The following is a 9892-nucleotide window of genomic DNA, read 5'->3' on the forward strand; positions in this document are numbered from 1 at the left end:
TAGAGATCCACTACTTCGCCTCACGTCACAGAACGATCTCCATTCTTATTATATAGACAATTCCTCCCTCATTTGGTGATCAGGTTCTCCTGAACTTGATTGAACGCTTAGTGATTGGTTTTCACAGCAGCACTACCCCTCCGTCCTCGACAGAGGAGGGAAAATGAGAAATGGTTGAAGGGGAATAAAGGAGGAAGGGGTGAAAGGGAAGGGGGATAGTGGGCTACAGATGGGCGGGTATAGGACCGGACCCAGGCTGGGGCTCATTTTCACACAGGGTTCTAACGAGAACCTGCTGGGGGTTCCTTTAGGTGCAGAAGGCCTTGGATCGGTTTACCTTTCTTCCCCCCCCCCCCCCCCCCCCCCCAACCAGACCCCCTTCACTCCACTGTCTGTGCAGTAGCATTGTAAACAGGCCTCAGGGTATAGGTCGAGGTTTGGCTATCCATGATGTAAGACCACTGATGTCTGGAAACTTTAGTTCTGCCTGAGTAGAATCTATATGATCACCAAGGGGCAATTTGTTTTGCAACATGTAATAGTAAAAAATCTATAACAACACCAATGATGGCCCCATAAGCAACAATGAATTGGATACATTGGACAGCAGTAAGACATAAAACATTTACAAAAAACACATCTGTGGATAGGCAGATGCAACAGTCCCCGCTATTGCATTTGAACCATTTATTATTATATTGCAAACTTTATTTTTTGTTAGCCTTTGATTGGAATACTTTGAAACCAGGCCAGCTACTTCACTGGAGTGTAGCTTCCACTGGGATGGCATTGTGCTTAAAGCTGTGCTATCAACATTAAGGGGTTCCATGCTGTCCATAACAAAAGTGCATGTAATCTGTTTTACCGCCTTATCATATTCAGGTTGCCCAAAGAAAGCCTATTCTTTATAATAATGATTGGTCACCAGAAAGTTTCGACAGGGTTTAACATTTATTGTATGTATCTCTGCTTCAGATATTTACTGTTATTAAGTGTTTTATTCACAGTGCTGTATAGTATGAGACATGCAAGTAAAGCATGTAGACTTACTACACCCTCAAACTGGTTAATAGGGTGCTCAACCTCTCCAACAGTGTTGTGGGGAGATCTGAAGAATGGCTTTATCACTCGGGACATGAATGCCACTGATAGTGGCCATGGAATACCTAAAACAGGGATTATCTGTTAAAATGAGAAAAAAAAAACGGTTTGTGCGTTGGATTTAACATCACTTCAGGACTCGGCAAGAAGTTTTTGATTTCTGTTGTCCGCGATAAAAATTCTTTCTTCAACATCTCTTCCTCTTATTCTCTTCTTTCCATCACCACTCTTCTCTTAATTCCACTTCAACTACCTTCTATATCCTATTTTTTCTAAAAAGAAAAACATCTTTTTTTTAATCAAAGGACATAATTAAAAAAAAAAAGTGTTCCAAAAAGGTATTCCTACAAAAGTGTCCAAAAAAAGTAATCCTAAAAAGGTTATCCCAAAACATAATTAAAAAAGTAATCAAAAAAAAGTTAAAAAAAAAAAAAGTTATCTGTACCTTTCGAAGTGAAAATCTCTTTCACAAGGGATTGGTTTTAAAAGCTACTTTTGATTCAGTTCAGTTCAGTTAATGTGTTTAATTCTACCTCAATTTATATACATTTCTGTATTTACTAATTGGGAAGAATGTAACCACAGCCACTTGCTATCAAACTGCTCGTGTAATGCAATAGCTGTAAACTTAAATGTTTGTCATCTATCGGCGATACACAGCATACAATGTTCATAATAAGGAAAACAAGACATTTTGATCAGCAGCTTAGGTGGAACAACTTTGACGATTGGTTAAAAATGATTAATGATTGGAATTGGGCAATGTCAAAAGTGAGAAAGACCATTCTATACCGCCGATGAAGCAGACCAACTCGAGGGACTTTAAATGGGAATAAGAACGACTATATTGCACGAGTGAGGCTCGTTTTCACCCCTGGGTATAGTGAATGGAAGTCTGCTTCTAACACCAGGGAAACAGCGTTTCTGCAGGATCTAGACCCAGTGAGGGACACAGGATCTCACCCTTCCTAATGATGATGAATGAGTGCGTGACGGACATGAGTGAGGGCCTCTTTAGAGAGCGTGAAAAAATGAATTCGGACTGCTTTTTGTCTGAAAGTAAAGTCAATTCATGGTTTTGTTCTTGGATAGGTTTCCGTCGCTTTGGGAATTGTCAGTCCAACGATATGGGGTAACAGGCCCCTGGAGATCTGAAGACCTAGGTCTATATTATGTTGCATGACAATATGCCCAATTTGAGTGATGAAACAGTCTAAAAATATTGAAAATTGCAAGAGGTAATTACTTAATCCACATTTTACTCGGTTTCACCTGATAGGAAGAATCCCGGGGTCTGAAGGGGGGCTATAATGGAGACTCCTCCCAAATATCAAGAGAAGAAAACCTGGAGTTACAGCAGAACCGGTCCCAGACAAGTCTCTCCCCCCTTCTATTTCTGCGCTGGTGGACGCTAAAGCCCATACGTTTAGTTTACATTGAAATCATGAGGCGCTTCATTCTCACACTGCTATGGGTAGTGTCGTTACCTTCGTGCATGGAGGCTATCCACGGATTATACAATTTTGGCCAACCTGAATTCTTTCATCCAAAGAAGAACAACTGCAAGCCCATACCAGAGAATCTGCATCTGTGCCACGATATTGAATACACGGAGATGCGCCTGCCCAACCTCCTGGGCCACGAGACCATGAACGAGGTCCTGCAGCAGGCGTCCTCTTGGACCCCGCTGGTGCAGAAGCAATGCCACCCCGACACCAGAAAGTTTCTCTGCTCCCTTTTCGCCCCCGTTTGTCTCGATGACCTGGACGAACCGATCCAGCCGTGCAGGTCGCTCTGTGAGAGCGTTAAGACCGGCTGCGCACCGGTGATGAACGCCTTCGGGTTCCCATGGCCTGATATGCTGGACTGCACTCGGTTCCCCGCCGACAACGACCTGTGCATCCCCCCTGCGGGCATGGACAACTTCGTCCCGGTGACTAAAGAAGGTAGGCTCCGTCGGACATTGATGTAATTGATTAATTTAACTTTGATTGAACTTTTTCAAACCCAGACCAGATTTACCTTTTAAAATATGCATTTTACATTCGACAATAGGCTATACATTTTATTTTTTCGAAATATCCTGTTTTTTTAGGGCTACACTGAATAGTTAATGTTAATATTTAGTCATGGTATAGGCCTATATGTGCTTATAATTGCCTTTTACCATTTTGGCCGCAGAAAAGAACTCCGGAATCCGCCGAGTGACAAATAGCCCCTTTTCAAATGTGTGCAACATAACCCTTGACATCACCTGTTGCACTGGCATGTTGTTGTTGTTGTTGTTGTTGTTCCAGTGCCCAGAGTGTGTGAGGCCTGCAAGGAAAGAGAGGAGAATGACAACGAAATTGTCGACAACTTATGCAAGAATGATTTTGGTAATACCCATAATAAATACATTTATCAATTTATAAAATGTTACATTGTTTACTTATTCAAAAGATACATAAAACAAAACATAAAATTAAGGTATAGGTATAGGTTATAGCAATAACACGTGGGTCTAATCTCCTCTTCCCGCGCGACGCCGCAGCTCTGAAGATCAAGGTGAAGGAGATCTCGTACATCAACGGCGACACAAAGATAGTGCCGGAGACCAAGAGCAAGACCATCTACAAGCTGAACGGCGTGACGGACCGGGACCTGCGGAAAACCGTGCTGTGGCTCAAGGACGGGCTGCAGTGCGTATGCGAGGAGATGAACGACATCAACGCCGCCTACCTGGTTATGGGCCAGAAGCTGGACGGACACCTGGTCATCACCTCCCTGAAGCGCTGGCAGAGGGGCCAGCGGGAGTTCAAACGGATCTCCCGCAGCATCCGCAAGCTGCAGTGTTAAAAGTGTTCACGTGTTAAAACAGACTCAGAAAAAGGGCCCTTTTGTCCGTTCAAACGTTATGTGTTCATTAATTTAATGCTGCACATCAGCAGCAGGTGTCTGGAATAATGACTCTTTGGTGGGATGGGTTTGAACTGGCCTAGGCCTGTACAATGAGTTGAGTGTTGGGTAGGCTTATAATAAAAGCAGGGTGCGGAATAGATATAGCTTATGAATTGAATTGGGTGATTCTGATTGGTGGGACATATAGGTCTACAAATTAAGGATGTTATTTTGTACCTATCCATTTCTCAAGCTAAATGAGAGATAGCGGGCTATATTCTCTGCGTGTTTGTAGGCCTATGCTTTTCGATGAAAATGTGATTGAATGGGTTATTTTTCTACTTACTTTTTGCTCTGGACTTTACGGTTTGTCTTCATGTTTCGTTATTAAAAACATTTCAACTCCACGTATTCATTCAAAGGTCGGTTTGATATTCGTGGTTCAGTTAAGATTAAGTAAATTGCAACTATACTTGAGCGCATAGCAACCATATTCTACCTTTATGTTTACTGTTTTTGTAGCCTATTAGGCATAGGCACTCTGTAAATAGAAAATACTGTTCAACTGGTGCAAAATAAAGATGACAATTTCTACAAAATTCCATTTATTCGTTTACTTAAACATGAAGTCATGCAGCGTTGAAAATAATACCTACTCCTGCTCTGCAAGGGAGAAAATAGTAATTGAGTAAACTGCACCATCTGGTGGAGATAAACGAATAAGCTTTATGAGATACAGCTGTGGTTGTTTTTCTCCTTGGTTCTTTTTTTTAACACACAGTCCTTGTGATGTGTTCCAATGGACGATTAAAAAGGTAATGGGATATAGGCCTTAATACTTCACCGCGGTTAGAATAGATTGGGCTCATGTTAGAGGCTCGGTTACAGTGGTGGAATGCTAAGAAACAGCATTGAGCTGTAAATAAATGGAGACATATCTTCAGAAACCAGACTAGTTTTTGGCCTAGGCATACAAATCCTCTCTCCGTGGAACCCTGTCATTGTTTACCGTGTGATTGACATATCATCAGAATCAGTACGGGTTTAATCTTCTCTTAAACTCTAGCAAAGCATGTGAAAATATTAATTCCAATACATTGTTGTGTATGTGATACTACCCAACCCTTCTGCCTTACTAGGGCCGCGGTTTTCTGATGAGGGGCATGGGGCCTGGGGCGTGGCTTCTACAATGGGCGTGGTATTAAGTTCAGTGCGCAGTTTCAGTCGAAGTCTGCATTTGAGGAAGCAGTGCCTCTCTGTGTCTTACCACATTCAGGGAAAGTTAGCCAATCTAGGCGATATGAACTTAAATTTGGTGACTGTCCCAACTCCAATAAGCACACAATGAAAAACCAACAATTCTGTTGAATTTGTTCGGCCCCGAATGACCTTGTTCATCCATGAATTTGCCTAGGGGCGTGTGTGCTAAACCGCTCCAAAAGTCCTTAAGTTACGTTTACTGTCCCGGACCATTCAAAATAAAATAATTGTAACGAATTTAATTACAAATTTGTGATGGGGATCACAAATCGCATCTATGATCAACGACTATCGTACAATTTGCTAAATTGAAGGCAATCGCAAAACTCGGGTTTACGACGTTTCAAAAATCCCGTTACAGGGAAGTCCCCCCGCGAGGAAATCCCCGCGCACTGACGGAATATTATCGCCACATCTCTCACACAATTTCACCGTTGTTCTCTTTAAGCGCAGATCTCTCTTCAGCAACAAGCACATGTTTGGATATCGAGGGCTGCATACGAAGAACAAGTAGGCAACGTCTCGGTTTGCGATGGAAAACGCCAGTGTTGATATGGTCAGTGAGGTGAAGATACGGAGTTATAACGCTTTAAATACGCTTTATCACGAAACGCAACAAGATATCGTGAATTTAAACACGCAGCTGTGCATACGGGACAATGTCATTGGCGAATTAAAAGCGAAGCTGGGGAAATACGAACGGATCTCTATTCATGTTGATGAAAATGAACCTGTCCTCGTTGGACCTTCCAAATCATTGATCGAAAGCTTGTGCCAGGAAATCTGCAAATTGAAAAAAAGAAAGAATGAGTTGGAGATAAAAGCTGCCAAACAGGCAGACACATCGCAACAAGTGAGTAGTAGTACTTTCTGCTAATTTGCAAGGCATGTGGCCTTATGCTGGGGACTGGTATTTCATTGCCTCTGAAAAGGGCAACATATTGGACTTTCAGTCAAGTTTAGTTGTGGGAAAACTGCTCTTTTGAACAGCTGAACTATCAAAAAACCAAACAGTGGTATTGCACTAGCTAGCCTGCTCGTCTAAATGTCTGACCCAATGTCTGAAGTGTTTCCCATCCAACAGGTTGAGTCTGTATGTTTCAACCTGATGTCTGTATTTGTGTGTTTTGTTTAGCATGGTTTATGTCATATTATGCTAAATATTTATATTGATTGAATTGAAAGCACACAGAGACACACACACACACACACACACACACACACACACACACACACACACACACACACACACACACACACACACACACACACACACACACACACACGTAGGATATCAACAGAACACTCACGTGTCCTATATATATATGCGTTTTAACATTCAACATCATCTCTCTGTTCTTCCAGGAGATCCAGCATCTGCGGGGCCGTCTGGTGGAGAGCGAGCGGGAGCTGGTGCATCTCCGGGCCCAGCCCGACCACCGCAAGGACCAGGAGATCCACCGGCTGCGGGCCCGCCTGCTGGAGCAGGAGCGAGACGGCGCCACACGGGCCGTGCTCTGCAGCTCGCTGGCGGAGGAGGCCGAGCAGCTCCAGCTCCAGCTGGGCCTCACCATCCGGACCTGCCAGGAGCTGATGGCCCGGCTGGAGGCAGGGAAGGCCGGACGGGGGAGAGCAGAGGAGACCCCCTCCCAGCAGAAACCAGAAGAGGTGGGGTTTCTGTTTGTGGTGATGTAATCATTGGACCTACGTGCTGTAGTTCAATCTTTGGACGTTCAACCTTTTATTACTCCGTTGGGCTTAATGCAAAGTCATTTCAAGTAACCGGGTGTAATCTTTCCGTTTCTCTGTTTCTCTTTCTCTTTCTCTCCAAGACGACAGAGGCCTCCAGCTCGATGAGTGATATCGCTGTGGTATGTCAACTTAAGGAGGATAATAGGCTGCTTAAACAGCGAGTGGCACATGTAAGAAAAAAATACTGTTTACGAACGATTCTTTTAAGTCGTTTTGGCCACTGGTTCATTGTAAACATTCGTAACCGGGGCTGAAACTGTATTTGAGAGAACTGTGGGGGTTAAGCGATGCTTGTAGACCCTGAGAACCCCGAGGTCCCAGTAGCAGCCAGTGGTTACGCCCCCGGCACCTGTCACAAAGATCAAACTCTTTATCGGAAATTAAATCCTCATTATGCTAATAAAGGGCTGGCGTGTAAACCCCCACCATGCTGCTAAATTACACTGTAGCTTGTTATCAAACGCTTTTTCTGAATACCTGGTACATGCACAACGTAAAAACACGCCACGTGTCTGAAAACGCCATCAAATGTAACGGACGCCATTTCTTTTTCAGGTGGAGAACCTGAACGCCAAATGGCAGCGGTACGACTCCAGCAGGGAGGAGTACGTCAGAGTGTTGTGTCACAGGCTGAGAGACTGCAGCGCCCAGGCCTCTGCCACCGCCACCACCACCACCACCAGCAACAGCAGCAACACCACCAGCAACAACAGCAACACCACCAGCAACAACAGCAACAACAACACCACCAGCAGAGCTGCAGGCGCCGGCCTAGTGCTTCTCCAGCAGGAGGTGACCAGACTCAACGGCCTACTGGCAGACAAGATGGACGACGTTGATAGGCTGGGCCGGGAGATAGAGGAGACCAGGAGACTGAACAAGGAGCGGACACAGACCCTGGAGCAGCAGGTCAGGGCTCCATCTCTTGTGTTTTGTATCTGATCCGTATGGCTGCATGTCGGTATGGCGTCCGCCTCCGCCTCAACCTAGCATAGCTTCGAATCAGGCCTTTCATGCCGGATGCACGGCCCCCTCAGGTATACAATACGTAATAAAAAGCCATTTAAAGTCCACGGATGGCATGTTGACGTGTGACCCCCCCCTCGTCCTCAGGTGCTGATCTACACGGAGGACTTCAGGTGGGAACGGGCCGACCGGGAGAGAGCCCAGGAGAGGATCCAGAGCCTGCAGGACCAGCTCGCCCGCCTGCAGCAAGAGCTCCACGTACAGGTAAACCCGCGTGAAGCCAATCACATAGATCTCCAGTCAGACGCCCACAGAACACACACCCACACACCCAAATAAATAAACCCCGTTGTGTGGACTCACGCCATTCTTTTTTCTTCAGGAGCCAGAAGACGAGAGCCTTGAAGTGGCACCCTTGCGTCGCACGGTGCACACCGAGCAACGAATCTCCCCGAGGCATCACGGGCAACAGTTGGTACGGTCCGCCGCTGAACCGTCACAACAGCAGCAGCAGCAGCAACAGCAGCTGCAGCTGCAGCAACCACCTGCAGTCGCCATGGCAATGCCCAGCATGGTGTGGGGGGGGCATAGCCAGGGCCAAGGAGAACTGTTGTGCCCTCGCTGTCAGAGCAGGTACAGCGACGCGGACACCGTGGAGTATCTGAACCACTGCCAGGAGTGTGCCAACCTATGACCATATACAGTATAGCCACGCCACACTGGCACTGAAAACCACTGAACACTACATACCGGAGAAATTTCGTATTTATTTTTGTTCATGATACATTTGGGGGAGCTTCAAACGTTTTTACTACAGCTCCATTGTCCTTGGATTGGGTTCATGTGAAGTTATCATATGGCCTGTTTAAGACCCATTTTGTGTGTGTATATAAATGTGTATATGTATATATTTATATATGCGTGTGTGTGTATAAATATTTTTTTATATGTATGTATATTATTTTATTTTTATTTATTTATATACTGTGTATCAAACTATATCAAACGTGAGATAAACAGATGTAAACGCAATGCGATATACCTCAAATTTGTAATTGAAAACATTTTTGCACTTTTCTGACTTATCTTAAAATCATTTAAAGGACTACCATATAGGAACATGTAATGTATAAGCTGTTGAAACGGTTATTGATACCATGGTGCTATTTTTATTCTGTAATATTTAGCTTGAGTTTTTTCTGACTGAATATTATTAGTTTTATATATTAAATTATGTAATATTTGTATCTGGAAAATATTCGTAATATATTCTTCAGCTATAGTTATATATTATTTTTAAACAAATAAAACAGTTTCTTGTGTATTTTGCATAACGTTAATTTGTGTTCGGTAAGGGGCTTTCATTTGGAGATTTTGTATAAAGATCTTTTAACAACACACAACAATAGCTCACCACACAATATCGTTGTGCAAGACGCTGTGTGCGTGTGTGTAGTTCCCCGCCTGCGCGGAAACCCCCTTCACATCATACGGCCAGCCTGGCCCTGAACAGACAAGCTGTGTAGCAGCAGGAGCAGCAGACAGATTCCCAGCTGTTGTGTGGATATAGTGAATCGCAGAGGGAGTAAACTGCATGCACACACACACGCACACACCGACCGAGAAAAATAAATAATAGATCAGGTTACGTTCAAAGTTGAACAAATACTCATGGATTAGTCTGTGGTGAATAGGTTAGGTTCGTTTGGCGTGTACACAGGAAACACGGACATCCCCTAAAGAGAAAAAAAGGAAGTAGCTACTAAGAGTGCACTTAAAACTTTCTTAAAGACAAACCGCCCCTTTTATTCTTTCTTTGTGTGTTGATATAACGCAACGGCCGTGTATTATTTACTGCAGCCAGTAGCAAATCAGAACTGTCGGGGTAGCATGTTGAGCTCAGCCCGCCCACGAAATGACAAATGGCAACTGG

The 9892-nt window shown here is 44.2% G+C and overlaps 2 protein-coding genes across 3 annotated transcripts; both read left to right on the forward strand.

Moving 5' to 3' along the window:
• The first annotated feature begins 2472 nt into the window (after window positions 1-2472).
• sfrp2 (secreted frizzled-related protein 2) lies at window positions 2473-4592 on the forward strand. Its single transcript, XM_056586555.1, has 3 exons — window positions 2473-3047; window positions 3399-3479; window positions 3635-4592. Exons 1-3 carry the CDS (start codon window positions 2546-2548, stop codon window positions 3937-3939), a joined length of 888 nt encoding a protein of 295 aa, XP_056442530.1. The 5' UTR covers window positions 2473-2545; the 3' UTR covers window positions 3940-4592.
• A 603-nt stretch (window positions 4593-5195) lies between these two features.
• tnip2 (TNFAIP3 interacting protein 2) lies at window positions 5196-9835 on the forward strand. Of its 2 annotated transcripts, none has more exons than XM_056586518.1 (6): window positions 5196-6094; window positions 6607-6909; window positions 7074-7112; window positions 7549-7902; window positions 8107-8223; window positions 8342-9835. In XM_056586518.1, the coding sequence occupies exons 1-6, from the start codon at window positions 5774-5776 to the stop codon at window positions 8651-8653; spliced, it is 1446 nt and encodes a 481-aa protein (XP_056442493.1). In that variant the 5' UTR covers window positions 5196-5773; the 3' UTR covers window positions 8654-9835. The 2 variants fall into 2 exon arrangements, with proteins under 2 accessions (XP_056442493.1, XP_056442492.1); XM_056586517.1 differs by having other exon boundaries at window positions 5197-6094; window positions 7074-7163; window positions 8342-9831.
• The last annotated feature ends 57 nt before the right edge of the window (window positions 9836-9892 follow it).

This window comes from Gadus chalcogrammus, chromosome 3, assembly GCF_026213295.1.
Source record: "Gadus chalcogrammus isolate NIFS_2021 chromosome 3, NIFS_Gcha_1.0, whole genome shotgun sequence".
NCBI classification, from domain to species: domain Eukaryota; kingdom Metazoa; phylum Chordata; class Actinopteri; order Gadiformes; family Gadidae; genus Gadus; species Gadus chalcogrammus.

Bases quoted from the DNA above. Each gene is read 5' to 3' on its own strand.
- sfrp2 (XM_056586555.1), top strand. From the start codon at position 2,546: ATGAGGCGCTTCATTCTCACACTGCTATGGGTAGTGTCGTTACCTTCG. The intron at 3,048-3,398 runs GTAGGCTCCGTC...TTGTTGTTCCAG, and splicing joins CGTCCCGGTGACTAAAGAAG to TGCCCAGAGTGTGTGAGGCC. The intron at 3,480-3,634 runs GTAATACCCATA...GCGACGCCGCAG, and splicing joins CTTATGCAAGAATGATTTTG to CTCTGAAGATCAAGGTGAAG.
- tnip2 (XM_056586517.1), top strand. From the start codon at position 5,774: ATGGAAAACGCCAGTGTTGATATGGTCAGTGAGGTGAAGATACGGAGT. The intron at 6,095-6,606 runs GTGAGTAGTAGT...CTGTTCTTCCAG, and splicing joins AGGCAGACACATCGCAACAA to GAGATCCAGCATCTGCGGGG. The intron at 8,224-8,341 runs GTAAACCCGCGT...TTTTTTCTTCAG, and splicing joins AGCAAGAGCTCCACGTACAG to GAGCCAGAAGACGAGAGCCT.